This window comes from Manacus candei, unplaced genomic scaffold (assembly GCF_025592945.1).
Source record: "Manacus candei isolate 608988 ecotype Guabito, Panama unplaced genomic scaffold, ASM2559294v1 h1tg000174l, whole genome shotgun sequence".
Lineage (NCBI taxonomy): Eukaryota > Metazoa > Chordata > Aves > Passeriformes > Pipridae > Manacus > Manacus candei.
This window is the reverse complement of record NW_026138222.1, coordinates 95,158-110,077: the sequence shown is the minus strand read 5'-3', so window position 1 is coordinate 110,077 and position 14,920 is coordinate 95,158. Positions and strand designations below refer to the sequence as shown.

Below are 14,920 nucleotides of genomic sequence, written 5' to 3'. Positions count from 1 at the left end.
TCGTTCAGTGCTCCACACCCAGTCAATGGTTTGCCCCCTCCCCTTCCCGGCTCAGAACCAACTCCGTGCTGGCCCCAGGACACGGCTGGGAGGGCAGGGGGGTGAAGGGCAGTTCCCTGGGGATGGCTGGGAGGGCAGAGGGGTGAAGGGCAGCTCCCTGGGGATGGCTGGGTCAGAGGGGTGAAGGGCAGCTCCCTGGGGATGGCTGGGTCATGGGGGACCTCGAGCCACCTGGTGTTTCCAGGAGGAGATTCCTGTCCCTGGAAGTGTCCAAGGGCAGGTTGGATGGGACTTGGAGCAACGTGGAATAGTGGAAGGTGTCCCTGCCCATGACAGGGGGTGGAACTGGATGGGCTTTAAGGTCCCTTTCCACTCAACCCATTCCATGATTCCATGATTTCTGTCCTCTTTGTCTCTCCTTTCCACATGCTGGGGCTGTTTTGCACCTTTCTGGGCTTTCTCCCTGCACCAGGTGACCTTGCTCCTCATGGAGCACCGGGATGGCTGGAAAAATCCTGTTCTTTTCTCCTCCAGAGAGCACACGTGGAAGTTAAAAGCCCCGATGACTCAGCCGACCAAGAAAACCCACTTTATCCCGCGTTCCCACCCACATTTTCACTTTCTTTTCCATCAAACCGACAATTATTAAAATATTCTGGGTAAAAGAGGCAATTTGGGGGCTTGAAGGTGCCCTCTCCGGAGCTGGAGCAGGAGCATCATCTCTGGTGGGATGCAGGTTCAAGCCAGGACAGTGACACGGTGAGGAGCGGGGCCTGACATTCCATAAATCAGGATAATGGAGCCACTCTTCCAGGTTTTGGGGCAGAGGAGTTGATTTCCTGCCCCGAGTCATGGGGCAAAGTATTAGAAAAGGGGAGAAAACAAAGAGATGAATAAATCATCACCAAAAAGGCTGGAGCGGGGCGATTAGAAATGGTGGAAGGTTGTGGCAGGTGGGGAGCGAGCGGGAAGAGGATTCCTCGCGGACTGGGAGACTTTGGCACGGGCAGTGCAGTGTCGGGGCGAAATCCCGGAGTGGGACCCCCGGGACACGCTGGAAAAGGGGCTGAAAGCTGCACCGGGCTCTGCGGGCAGGAGACAACCCCTGGAATGAACACGCGTGGAAAAACATCACGAACATGGAAAACCATCAGAAACATGGAAAGAAAACCATTAGGTGCCAAAATGTGCCCTGACCGGGTGGGAGACGCCAGCGGGGCAGATTGCCGGGGGATGTTCCGGACGTGCAGGACCCGCCTCCCCCGCGGAGCCCCTTCTCGGGGGGTCAGGATGTGTGCGCGGGGGGTAGTGCCAGGACGGACAGACCCTCCTGCCTCCCCCGCCGCGGCAGCCGCGCCCCGGACAGGGCACCCCGGCAGTGGTGTCCGTGCCACACGTGCCAGAGCATCCCTGTTCCCAAGGCTGGAGCGGGCAGGGAGCGCGGGTGGGCTCCCTCCAGGGTGGGCTCGCACTCGGGGGGCTTCAGCCCGCTGTGCAGCGGGGCCTGGCTGCCCTGGGGGACACGGGACCCCCGTGCCAGCCCGACTCGCGGCTCCGGTGCCGCTCTGTTCCCGCTCCCGGCGCGGGAATAGCAGCGCTGCCATTCCCTGGATCCCCCCGTGACCGCTCAGATCGGGGATATTCGTTTCGTGTCACCCGCGGCTCCAGCCGGGAAGGCACCCGGAGCATCCCCGGAGCGCCTCCCGAGCGGGGCAGGGGGTCCGGCCGCGGGTCACCCCCCAGCCGGTGACACGGGGCACCGACTGACCCCCGGGCCCCGCCCCGCGCTGCCCCCCGGGACCCCGCGCTCCGGAATGGGGGACTGGGGTCAGCCAAAACAGGGAGGTTGGGACCCACAGCCCTGTCCGGGAGAGGGGCGGTCACACCGTGCCGGTGTCCCCAGGGGAAGGACATCCCGGGGCCGCGGCCGGGCTCTGAGTCCCCGCTGCCAGGACACGGGGACCGTGGGGCACCCGGGGTGGTGGGGGCCACCGGGCCGGACCTCGCCCGGCACTGCCCGTGTCCCCAATGTCCCCTTGTCCCCAAAGTCCCCGTGTCCCCGATGTCCCCGGGGGGGTGCGGGTGTCCGCGGGCCGGTTTTGGGGTGTGGGCGCAGGACGGGTGCGACCCGAGGGCAGCAGGGCCCGTCCTCAGCACTGTCCCCCGAACTGCCCAAAGGAGAGGGGTCCCTTTCTCTTCCCTTTTCCCCCCAAACCCACCGTGTCCGGCCGGGAGCGGGGCCGGGAGCCCGCGGTGGCCCCGTGGCTCTGCCGGGGCACTGCGGGGGGCACTGCGGGAGTCATTGGGGAACACTGTGAGCCCCTCCCCAGCACTGGGGACCCCTCACTCCTGAACCCCCATGGAGTGACGCTGGGGGACCCCAGTCCCGCCATGGGGCCGTGCTGTGGGGGTGTGGGGGTGTCTCCTTCCGCTGATCGTCCGTGGGGCTCTTCTGGGGGAACCCCTTTCCCTGACCGCCCCCACGGAGCTGTGCTGGGGATTCCCCCTCTCCCGGTCGCTCTGTGGGGCTGCACTGGGGGGTCCCCCTTACCGCGAACCCCCATGAGGCCGTGCCAGGGGGCCCTGGACCCCCCCGGGAGTGTTCTGCCTGCCCCCCATGCCCCGGTTCCCCGGGGACCGCTCTGGGATCCCCCCGTTTACCCCATCCCGCGCCCCCCCGTGCCCAGCGATGACGTCAGAGGGCGTGCTCCCCGCGAGGCCCCGCCCATTGGTGACATCAGTGGGCGCATCGCTCAGGCCCCGCCCCCGGCGCGAGGCCACGTGCGCGCGCGGTCCCTTTGCCGACGTGTCCCTGGCGCCGCGCGCCCCGGAAGTCCCGCCCCCTCCCTCGCTCCGGGGGGGCGTGGCCGAGGGCAGTGACGTCACCCCGCCCCACCGCCCCTCGCCTCGCGGGCCCCGCGCGCCGCCATTGGCCGAGGCCCGGGGGGGCGGGGCCGCGCGCGCAGTGGGGGCGGCCGCCCGTTGGCCGGGGGCCGCGCGCGGGGCGGGGCCGCGCTGAGGCCCCGCCCACCGAGGCTCCGCCCCGCGGTCCCTTCCGCGCTCGCCCCGGGCCCGGCGCTCCCCCCGCCCGGTCCGACCGGCACCGACCGAGTGAGCGACCCCCCAGCCCGACCCCACCCGGCCGCCACATGGCCTCCGCGGCCAGCTCCGGACAGGCCGGCTCCGCGCCGCCGCTCACCGTGCAGCGCGGCATCGTCAAGATGGTAAGGGCTCCGCTCGCCGCCGCTCCCCGGGGCCGCGGCCCCGCCGGTGCTCGGGGCCGCCCCAGATCCCGCAGCTCCCTCCGGGACCCCGCTCCGCTCCCCGCCTCCCGTCCCGGTGCCCGGGCCCCCCAGCGCCCTGGCAGCGCCCCCGGGCCCCCTCCCGGCGGCCGCCGCTGTCCCGCTCCCCCCGGCGGCCCCGGGACCCCCGCGGGCCGGGGCTGCTGGAGCGGGCACGCCCGGGCCCCCTCCCCGTGCCGGGGCCGGGGGCTGTGCGGTCCCGCCGTCCCGGGGCCGTCCCGGCTGCGGGGAAGGGGCAGGACGGGCTTTGGGTCCCGCGGGGGGCTGGGTCGGTGGTCCCGGTCCGCTGCCCCACCGAAGCCCCCCAGACCCCCGAGGGAGCTCGGGGTTCCCGGCGCCGTGAGCGGCGGCCCCGCGGGGACACGGGACAGCGGCGGGTGCCCCACGTGCTCCGCTCCTTCCTCTTCCAGGGCTGTCCCCGCGGACGGAGCCCCCCGTGCCGGGACGGAGCGGCGGGGTGGGGTCCTTCGGCCCCTCCGGGGTCCCGGGATGGGGTTCCACCCGTCCCTCCGTGCCGGGTCCCCACGTGTGTTGTCGGTGGAGTCCCGGAGAGCGAAGGTCGGGCTCGGTCCCGGTCCCCATGTCCCTTCCTGGTGTCTGTCCCGCCCCAACCCGGTACCTGCCGTGCCCCCAGATCCCCCCAAAGCCGCGTGCCCGAGTACAGGTGTTTCTGGGGGTCGCAGGTGACCCCTCCATTCCCCTCCTACTGCTGCCTTTAGGGCGAGAGTTTTGCCCGGGGTGTCCCTGCACCCGGAGCTTGAGGCAGCTGTGGGGACGGGGCTGGGGACACCGAGGGGCTGGGACGGACCCTGGAGGTTTGGGGATGGACCCCAGAGGTCTGGGGACAGACACTGGAAGTCAGAGTGGACACTGGGGGTCTGGGGACACACCCTGGAGGTTTGAGGTTGGGCCCCAGACGGCTGGGAACAGACAGCAGAGGTCTGTGAATGGACACTGGGGATTCGAGGATGGACACCAGGGGTCTGGGGTCACTGGAGGTCTGGGGATGCTGCTGCCCCTGTGCTGTGTCCCACTGGAGATGGGATCTGTTCCTGCTGCCCTGTGCTGTGTCCCACTGGAGATGGGATCCGTTCCTGCTGCCCTGTGCTGTGTCCCACTGGAGATGGGATCCGTTCCTGCTGCCCTGTGCTGTGTCCCACTGGAGATGGGATCTGTTCCTGCTGCCCTGTGCTGTGTCCCACTGGAGATGGGATCTGTTCCTGCTGCCCTGTGCTGTGTCCCACTGGAGATGGGATCCGTTCCTGCTGCCCTGTGCTGTCTCCCACAGGTTTTGGGATGCTCAGGAAAACGCACACCTGGCTGCTCGTGCTGGCCCGGCTCTGTCCGAGGGGCTGTGGATCTGTCCTGGGATTTTGGGCAGGATTCTGGTGCCTGCTGGCTGGGAAGCAGCTGTGCCTGGGGGCACTGGCTCTGGGGACATGGTGTGTCCTGTGCCCCGTGCCTGGGGGTGGGTTATGCTGGGATATCCTAGAGATGTACCCTGTGGTCCCCTTCCCTCTCCGGCGCAGCCAGCTCAGAATTCCCCCTGGACAGGTGGGTTCCCTGCTCTCTGAGGTGACACTGGAGCTGGGAGGTGGCGGGAGCAGCTGGAGCAGTGCCAGCCATGTGCTCTGCTTGGTTCCCATCACAGCTTTGAGGCTTTGGGGCTCCTGATGCACATTTGCCCTGGAATCACAGCAGGACCAGGATGGGTGAAGAGCAGGAGCTTCCCTCCCATTCCTGCCAGGGATTTTACCCCTTTGTGCCCCGCGGGGGCAGCTCTGGACCCCGGCTGTGCTGGCACGACCCCAGTGCCATCCACTCCCGGGATGTGTGAGGCTGTCTCCAGAGCCCATCCAACCCGTGTCCCTGTTCTGTGTCCTGGCCTTGGAGCACCCCTTTTCCAGCCTGGTTTAAGCCTGGTTTAAGCCCAGGTTTCTCTGAGGGAGCCCTCGGCAGGGCGGGTGGGAGTGGGATGGTTTTGCCGGTGAGGAGGAGCGTGGCTGGGGCTGGCAGAGGGGACAGTGACACCTGGGTGGGTGACCTGTCCTGATCCCATCACTGCCCAATCCCTGGAGCAGCTCCCCAGCTGGGATCTGGGCGGGCAGTGTGTGGGTGACAGATGGACAGTGTGGGTGCTCCCTGGGCAGGACGGGGACACGGGGACACGAGGCTCTGATGTCGGGTGTCTGTGTCCCCCCAAAGCACTGCATGGGCTGTGGGACTCCCTGGGTGCTCCCTGGGCAGGATGGGGACACGGGGACACAAGGCTCTGATGTCGAGTGTCCATGTCCCCCCAAAGCACTCATGGGCTGTGGGACTCCCTGGGTGCTTCCTGGGCAGGACGGGGACACGGGGACACGAGGCTCTGATGTCGGGTGTCTGTGTGCCCCCAAAGCACTGCATGGGCTGTGGGACACCGGATCCCATCCCGGGATCCAGGGTTTGTGTCAGTAATTGAACCAAGCAGCTGCAGCATCCCCTGGCCTCCCCATGCCCTATAAATGAAAGATTAAGGTTAATTACAGCCATGAAACCTCTAAGTCCTTAAGTACAGAGCACTGAGCCTGTGCCGGGATCACTCTGGATGCGGCTTGGGATTCACTTCCAGCTCGATTCCCAATGGCTCGTGCAGCATCCCGGGCTCTGCTGGAGTCCAGGCACGCAGGAGATGGTGGGGGGCAGCAAGTGTGGTGTGTGGGGCACCCAGACCCTCGGGGTGGGCGCAGTGGGGCTCGTTCCAGAGGGGTTCAGTGTGAGCTGGTGTCCCTGGCACGGGGCCGGGCTGGCTCCGGTGACAGGGACAGAGCCAGAGGGCTTTGGGATGCACCACGAGCATCCGTGGGGATCTGGGGTGGCAGCAGGCCAGGGAACACGCTGAAACCCAACCCAGGGGCTGGATCTGGCAGCATCAATCCCGCGTGCCGGGAGCCAGCGCCGATCCCAGCGGGGACAGGGAGATCCCGGCACGCTGGGGCTGCCTGGCTGGGAGCCTGGCTGAGCCCTTGGCTGGGCCACTGCTGGCCTGGGGTCTGTGTGGGGATGGGGAACGTGAGGAAACCTGGAAGGTGGGATGGCCCGGCTGGGCTCATCCGGCAGGGCAGCACGGGAGTGAAATCCTGATTTTCCGAGTTCTTGAGAGCACCCTGTGTGTGGTTGTGCTGCAAAGGAGGGAAGGGGATGTTGCTGTGAATCTTTTAAAATCATGGAATAGTTTGGATGGGGAGGGACCTTAAAGGTCATTTCATTCCACCCCTCTGCCGTGGGCAGGGACACCTCCCACCTCCAAGCCCTGTCCAACCTGCCCTTGGACACTTCCAGGCAGCCACAGCTTCTCTGGGCAACCTGGGCCAGGGCCTCCCCACCCTCCCAGCCAGGAATTCCTTCCCAATATCCCATCTGGCCCTGCCCTCTGGCACTGGGAAGCCATTCCCTGTGTCCTTTCCCTCCATCCCTTGTCCCAGCTCCCTCTCCAGCTCTCCTGGAGCCCCTTTAGGCCCTGCCAGGGGCTCTCAGCTCTCCCTGGAGCCTTCTCTTCTCCAGGGGAACCCCCCCCAGCTCTCCCAGCCTGGCTCCAGGGCAGAGGGGCTCCAGCCCTGGCAGCAGCTCCGGGGCCTCTTCTGGACTCTCTCCAGCAGCTCCACATCCTTATCCTGGGGCCCCCAGAGCTGGAGGCAGCTCTGCAGGGGGGGGTCTCACCTGAGAGGGGCAGAATCCCTCCTCTCCTGCTGGGGATGAGCCCAGGACATGGCCCTTGGCTCCATCCTGCATCTCCAAGCAGGAAACCTGAGACAGCTCTGACTCTCCGGCCGTGGGACCCTGTGGAGTTCCCGGGATGGATCCCTGCAGTTCTGTCTGTCCATGCAGCATCACTTCTCCTGGAGTTCTGTCTGTCCATGCAGCATCACTTCTCCTGCAGTTCTGTCTGTCCGTGCAGCATCACTTCTCCTGGGGTTCTGTCTGTCCATGCAGCATCACTTCTCCTGCAGTTCTGTCTGTCCATGCAGCATCACTTCTCCTGCAGTTCTGTCTGTCCATGCAGCATCACTTCTCCTGCAGTTCTGTCTGTCCATGCAGCATCACTTCTTCTGGAGTTCTGTCTGTCCATGCAGCATCACTTCTCCTGCAGTTCTGTCTGTCCATGCAGCATCACCTCTCCGTGTTCTCGGCCCCCTCCGGCTGCCCCCGCCGGGTCTGGGCCCCCCGTGACCCTCCTTGTCCCCGCAGGTGCTGTCGGGCTGTGCCATCATCGTGCGGGGGCAGCCCCGGGGGGGGCCCCCCCCCGAGCGCCAGATCAACCTCAGCAACATCCGAGCCGGGAACCTGGCCCGGCGCGGGGCCCCCGGCCAGCCCGACGCCAAGGACACCCCGGACGAGGTGGGTGCTGCCCTGGGGCTGCCCCAGGGCTCAGCTGGGGGGCTCCGGGCTGCTGCACACCCCCCCCAGCTGCACTGCCCCTGCCCCTGCCCAAAGTGCTGCCCCCGGGCACGGGCAGGTCCCTCTGGCCTGGGGACATGGGGGATGCTGGGGGGGACGGGGTGGAACAGCCCTTCACTCAGCCTTTCAAACGATCCTTTCCCTGCTCCAGCCCCCCCCGGGTGGATTTTGGGGTGAATTTCTCCTTCCTCACCACTCTGTGGTCACACACGTGCCCGGGACGGGATGAGGGGGGCACGAAGGGGTTGGTTTGGGGCTCGAGGGGGTTGGTTTGGGGCACGGGGGGTTGATTTGGGGCGGGCACATTGGTTTGGGGTATGGGGAGGTTGATTTGGGACGTGGCAAGTTGGTTTGGGGCACAAAGGGGCTGGTTGGTACCTGAGGGGGCTGGTTTGGGGCGTAGGGGGTGTTTGGGACGCTGGTGGGTTGGTTTGGGATGCAGGGTGTTACTTTGGGACCGGGAGGTGCTGGTTTGGGACAGGAAGGGGGTGCAGCAGGACCGGGAGCAGCAGGTTCGTGCCAGAGGGACCCCGGGCCGGCCCCCCACCCCGCCGGCCCCGGCCCCCCTCCTGCCAGCCCGGGGGTGGTGTGGAGCGCTGGCAGCTAATTGCTCTCCCTGGGGAGTTTTGTCTTCCAAACAGCCTTTAAATGTCACTCTTTTCAAAAATTACGCCTGTCAGCTTCGCTAATTGTTTATGAGCACGTCATGTTCCCTCCCCCGGCCCGCGCTCCCGCCCACCCGCTGCTCGAGCGGGGCTGAGCTCCCGGGGCCCGGAGCCTTCCCGGGGCTGGGCACGGGGGCCGGCAGAGCCCCCCTCCCCTGGCAGAGCCCCTCTCCTCCGGCAGAGCCCCTCTCCCCTGACAGAGCCCCCCTGACAGAGCCCCCCTCCCCGGGCACAGCCCCGCTCCCCGGCAGAGCCCCCCTGGCAGAGCCCCCGTCCCCTGGCCGGGCACCTCCCGCCCTGCTCCTTCCCCAGCGGCTCCAGCCCCGCTCCCGCTGCCCCAGGAGCTCTCCCAGGCTCAGCTGGGTTTTTGGGGAGCACGAGCCCAGCTGGAAATGCCCCCGTGAGGCCTCGGGGGGAGTGGGGGTGTTTGTCCCGAGGGGTCGGTTCCTCGTGGGCTCTGGCACAGCCCTGGAGCACACGTGGAGCAGAGCAGGAGCCCCCGGGGGGCTCTGGGTTCCCCTCCTGCTCACGGGCACTGCCTCCCCTGCAGCCCTGGGGCTTCCCGGCCCGGGAGTTCCTGCGGAAGAAGCTCATCGGGAAGGAGGTTTGCTTCACCGTGGAGTACAAGACCCCGCAGGGCCGGGAGTATGGGATGGTGTACCTGGGCAAAGGTGAGCTGAGGGGAGTATGGGATGGTGTACCTGGGCAAAGGTGAGCTGGGGGGAGTATGGGATGGTGTACCTGGGCAAAGGTGAGCTGGGGGGGCTGGGGGAGTATGGGATGGTGTACCTGGGCAAAGGTGAGCTGGGGGAGGGTGAGGGGAGTATGGGATGGTGTACCTGGGCAAAGGTGAGCTGGGGGGAGTATGGGATGGTGTACCTGGGGAAAGGTGAGCTGGGGGGGCTGGGGGAGGGCGAGGGGAGGATTGGGGCACGCAACTGGAGCATGGGTTGGGTGCACCGCCAGCAGAAGGATGCATTCCCACTTTTCCATCGCTTTTCCATGAACACCCAGCGTTTGGAGGGGAGCGAGGTCCAGCCCTGTTCCCTCTGCCCCAGGAGCCTTCCTTGGCTCAGCTGAGGGGGTTCTTTAGCATGAACCCAGCTGGAAAACCACCTGTGACTTCTTCAAGGGGGACAGAGTGGGACAGTGGAGGTGTTGGGGTGCCCTGTTGGCAGCGGAAGGATGCATTCCCACTTTTCCATGGGCCCCAGCTCTGGGAGGGGAGCAGTGCCAGGTGCTGGTCGTGGTGCAGAGCCGGAGCATGGCCGTGCTCTCTGGGGCTCCAGGCACACGGGCATCGGGTGAATTCCCACAGGTTTCCCTTTTCCGTCCTTTTTGTTGTTATAAATCCCTTGCTTGTCTGTGGCTGAGATTCCCAAGAGGAAGCAGCTCCCCTGGATGGGTTTTGGGGCTCCCACTCCCTGTGGTTGCCCCTCAGCCATCGCCCGGGCTGGTGGGAGAGAGGCTTGGAGGTGACCACCTCCTGCTGCCAGCTCTGCTCCTGCTCAGAATTCCCTCAGGACTGCAGAAGGGGGATGAGATCTCGGCATGGGGGGGTTCCTGGGAACTGAATGCTCACCAGGACCCAGCTGGTCCTCCCAGTTCCTGGGGCAGTGGGTGCCCCAAGTGACCCATGTGCCTTCAGTGGGATATTTGGGATACAGCCAGGGCTCAGGCACAGCTCCTGTCCCATGGGGGGCCCAGGGGTCTCTAGTTGTGGATGGGGGGGGAGGGAAGGACCAGGAGCGGGCAAAGGGAAGGAGCTTGGGGGCTGCTGAATTTTGGGATGGTGTCCCCGGAGCCCTGGGACAGACTGGGGGGGTTGGGTGCCCTCGGCCCCACATCCCTGCGGGCTCTGCTGCCATCCAGGGATGGGCTGGACAGGGTGAGCGGGTGCCATGAGGCATCCTGGTCTCCAGGTATGCTCCCTGTGGCACTCAGGGCCTTTCCTGGCATGGCTGTGGCACTTGGGAGCCTTTCCCACAGTGGGAGCAGGAGGTTGGCTCTCCTGGCTGGATTGTGCTCGTGGCCACATCCAGGGCTTTTCCTGAGGCAGCAGCAGGGCTGGAGCAGTGGGGTTTTCCTGGAGGCCCAGGAAGGAAGGAGGTGGCCCATGGTGGGGGCAGAGGCTCCCAGATCTGCCCCACAGAGGGTCAGTGGGTGTGCCCGTGGCCTCACAGCCCCCTGGGAGGCTGGAGCTTGTTCCTTGGAGGATTTAGGGCTCAGTTGGATGTGGCTAGGGTGGGCAATAGCCTGCTTGGACCCCCTTTCCACCAGCACCTGGCTGCTGTGAGGACATTCCAGAGCTGGATTCCCGTTGCCCCTACATCCAGCACACTCCAGGCAGCATCTCCTGTGTCCCCCTGGGGTCCCACTCCAGCACAGCAACATGAGACCCCCGTGGTCCCCAGGCTGCAGGAAAGGGGAATGGGACCCTATGAACTGCCAGGTCCCCTGAGACCACAGGTACCTGGACATCAAAGTTATCTCCATGCTCAAGGAATGCTTGGACAAGGCTCTTGGGGACATGGTGGGATCCTGGGGTGTCCTGTGCAGGGCCAGGAGTTGGACTCATGATCCTGGTGGGTCCTTTCCAGCTCAGGACATTCTGTGATTCATTCCCGAGCTTCCAGCTTGCTGGGGGTCTGGGAAGCCCTTTGGGATGGGGATCCCCCCTGGAGAAACAGGGATTGGAATCACAGTCCTTTAGGTTGGAAAAGACCTCCAGGATTGAGACCAGCCTTTGATTTTGGAGAGCTGCTGCTCTCCACTTCCCCCCAGAGCAACCCTTCAGCCTGGGCAGGCCCTGGAGACGCAGTCTGGGACAAAAAAAAGCTGGAGAAGGTTTTGCTGTTGGCTCTGTGGTGCTGCCTCATCCCTGTGCAGCCTCTCCGGCTGCCGGGGCCTCCCCATCCCTGTTCCAGCCCAGCCTGGCAGGCGAGGAGGGGGAAATGAGGCAGAAAATGTTTCCTGATGAAATTTGTCAGGGTTTAAATGCTATAAATGTGGGAGCACTGTGACAGTTTCCCTGGCAGCTGTGTGGCAGCTGCGTGAGGCTCCAGCTGGGGATTGCTCCAGCAACTTCCTACCTGGGATCACCTTGGGAATGCTTGCCAGGACTGAGGTCCGTGTCCCTCTGGGCTGCCCTGTGTGCCAGTGGCTGCTCTCCCTGAGTGCTCTGCTCTCTCCACAGACACGAGTGGTGAGAACATCGCCGAGTCCCTGGTGGCCGAAGGACTCGCCTCCCGTCGGGAAGGGATCCGGGCCAACAAGTACGTGGGGCTCCCTTCCCGAGGTCCTCCCATCCCGAGGTGCTCCCATCCCGAGGTTCTCCCATCCCAGGGTTCTCCCATCCCGAGGTGCTCCCATCCCAGGGTTCTCCCATCCCGAGGTCCTCCCATCCCAAGGTACTCCCATCCCAGGGTTCTCCCATCCCAGGGTTCTCCCTTCCCGAGGTTCTCCCATCCCGAGGTTCTCCCATCCCGAGGTGCTCCCATCCCGAGGTTCTCCCATCCCAAGGTTCTCCCATCCCGAGGTCCTCCCATCCCGAGGTGCTCCCATCCCAGGGTTCTCCCATCCCAGGGTTCTCCCTTCCCGAGGTTCTCCCTTCCCGAGGTGCTCCCATCCCGAGGTGCTCCCATCCCGAGGTGCTCCCATCCCGAGGTTCTCCCATCCCAGGGTTCTCCCATCCCGAGGTTCTCCAGGCATGGAGCCCTTGGGTTCCTCAGCTTTGGCCTGGCACCAGACCCTGCTGCCCAGCTCCCTGTGGTGCCTGGGTTCCACGGGCATTCCCAGGGTCACAGTGTCCCATTGGGGTTGGTGTGGGAAGGGGCTGGGCAGGAGGACCCGGCTGGCTCCTTTCCTGGGATGCCAAAGTGCCAGAGCTGTGTCCCTGGGCTGCGGAGCAGGGAATCTTCTGGAACTCTTGGTCTCTGTACAGTCACACCTTGTGTGGAGTTGAGGGCCTTTAATTCCTGCTGCAGAGGTGGTGGGGACATTCCTGCCCCTTGTCCTGCCCCTGGGATCCCATTCCAGAGGTGTGGGTCAGTTCCAGGGCAGGACCAGCCTTGTTTGTAGGATCAGGGAATCCCAGGATGGTTTGGGTTGAAGGGACCTCAAAGCCCATCCAGCCCCACCCCTGCCATGGGCAGGGACACCTTCCACTAGCCCAGGTTGCTCCAAGCCCTGTCCAGCCTGGCCTTGGACACTTCCAGGGATCCAGGGGCAGCCACAGCTTCTCTGGGCAACCTGTTAAATATCCCTGAATTTGTTGTGACAACGCGTGGCAGGGCTGGTGTCGACACTGGGAGGGAATAGGTGCTGCTTTGGTGGCCCTTTGATGGCCCTTCAGTGGCCACCTGTGTGTGCAGGACTGGGCTGGTCCGTGGGCTGGCACAGCACGTGCCCGGGTTTGCCGTCCCTCCTCCTGAACCTGCCCTGCCCTGCCGGGGGTCGGGAATGCTGCTGCTTCTCCATCGTGGCGCTCAAAGGCAGCCTCTGGAACGTTTCCATGGGCTCGGTCCCCCCAGTGTGTGGGAGATGGTGCTCCCGGCCCCCACTCCCACACGGATGGTGCTGGGGTGATTCCCGCTGTGATTCCCGCTGTGATTCCCGCTGTGATTCCCGGTGTGTCACTGCTCACCCGGGCAGTGGGGCTGGGAGCGATCACAGCACGGAACCACCCGGAAAAGCGCCCGGGAGATGGATGTTCCCGGGATAAACCCCGCGGGAGCCTCACTCCGTGTCCCTGTGCCCTCAGCCCCGAGCAGAGCCGGCTGGCAGAGCTGGAGGAGCAGGCCAAGAGCGCCAAGAAGGGGATGTGGAGCGAGGGCACGGGGTCCCACACCGTGCGGGACCTCAAGTACACCATCGAGAACCCCCGGCACTTCGTGGACTCCCTGCACCAGAAGCCGGTCAATGGTAAGGTGGCACCGGACAGGAGGGCACGGGGGCACCGTGTCCTCCCCCCTCTGCTGCCCGTGGTGTCGGGGACCGGCCACCCGTGCCCGGAGCTGTTCCCACACCCCTGGCTCCGGGCGCAGCGGGACCGACCGTGCCTCACTCCGCAGCCATCATCGAGCACGTGCGGGACGGCAGCGTGGTGAGGGCCCTGCTGCTGCCAGACTACTACCTGGTCACCGTCATGCTCTCGGGCATCAAGGTGAGCCCCGGCCCTGGCAGGGCCCTGCTGCCCTCCCTGTCTGTGATTGTCACCAGCATTCCAGGTCCTGGCAGGAGGGCAGGGGCTGCTCCGGTCCCTGCGGCTGCCCAGCTCAGGGGGGGGGAGCAGGGAGGGAGGGAGGGAGGGAGGGATGGAGGGACATCCTTGTCACCTGCAGTACCGGGCTGGGTGCAGCCCTGGGGGTCACCATGGGGATGGGGACAGTTTGGGTTGGGTGGGGACTGGCTCTGTGCTGCCAGGCCAGGCAGAGCCCGAGCTCTGGGCTGTTGGGCACCCTGGTTGTGATTATGCTGGGAGTTCATGGAATGGTTTGAGTGGGAAGGAACCTCAAAGCCCACCCAGTGCCACCCCTACCATGGGCAGGGACACCTCCCACCAGCCCAGGTTGCTCCAGCCTGGCCTTGGACACTTCCAGGGATCCAGGGGCAGCCACAGCTTCTCTGGGCAACCTGGACCAGGGCCTCCCCACCCTCCCAGCCAGCAATTCCTTCCCAATATCCCATCCATCCCTGCCCTCTGGCACTGGGAAGCCATTCCCTGTGTCCTGTCCCTCCATGCCTTGTCCCCAGTCCCTCTCCAGCTCTCCTGGAGCCCCTTTAGGCCCTGCCAGGGGCTCTCAGCTCTCCCTGGAGCCTTCTCTTCTCCAGGGGAACCCCCCCAGCTCTCCCAGCCTGGCTCCAGAGCAGAGGGGCTCCAGCCCTGGCAGCAGCTCCGGGGCCTCCTCTGGACTTTCTCCAGCAGCTGCTTGTCCTTATCCCAGCACCCCAGAGCTGGAGCTTGTCCCTGTATCCCAGTTTGCTGCTGGCAGTGTTTACTGGGGTGGTTGCAGGGCTGTGTCAGTGGAACACAGCTCGAAGCATCGGGACACACAGACCCCCATCACAGCCCCCAAACTACACCCTGAGCACGGGGCTGAGTGCAGTCCCCTCCCCAGGGAGGTTTCCTGTCCCCTTCTGGGGTTTTAGTGGCCATCCTGTGCCCTGCTTGTCGCCTGTACCCTGCCTGTCCCCCGTGCCCTGCCTGTCCCCCGTGCCCTGCCTGTCCCCCATGCCCTGCCTGTCCCTCGTGCCCTGCCTGTCCCCTGTGCCCTGCCTGTCCCCCATGCCCTGCCTGTCCCCTGTGCCACAGTGCCCCACGTTCAAGCGCGAGGCCGACGCTCCCGAGGTCCCGGAGCCGTTTGCGGCCGAGGCCAAGTTCTTCACGGAGTCCCGGCTGCTGCAGAGGGATGTGCAGATTGTCCTGGAGAGCTGCCACAACCAGAACATCCTGGGCACCATCCTGCACCCGGCAAGTGGGGCTGGGGGGCCAGGGAGGGGCAGGGTCCTGGCAGC

At 65.5% G+C, this 14,920-nt stretch overlaps 1 protein-coding gene across 1 annotated transcript in view; it reads left to right on the top strand.

Annotated features, from left to right (window-relative positions):
* The first annotated feature begins 3,022 nt into the window (after positions 1–3,022).
* Positions 3,023–14,920, top strand: part of SND1 (staphylococcal nuclease and tudor domain containing 1) — an 81,453-nt gene continuing 69,555 nt past the window's right edge. Inside the window, 7 exon segments of the mRNA XM_051773646.1 lie at positions 3,023–3,224; positions 7,530–7,679; positions 8,955–9,075; positions 11,601–11,679; positions 13,167–13,327; positions 13,477–13,568; positions 14,718–14,876. Coding sequence (XP_051629606.1) covers positions 3,150–3,224; positions 7,530–7,679; positions 8,955–9,075; positions 11,601–11,679; positions 13,167–13,327; positions 13,477–13,568; positions 14,718–14,876 — 837 coding nt within the window. The 5' untranslated portion in view covers positions 3,023–3,149.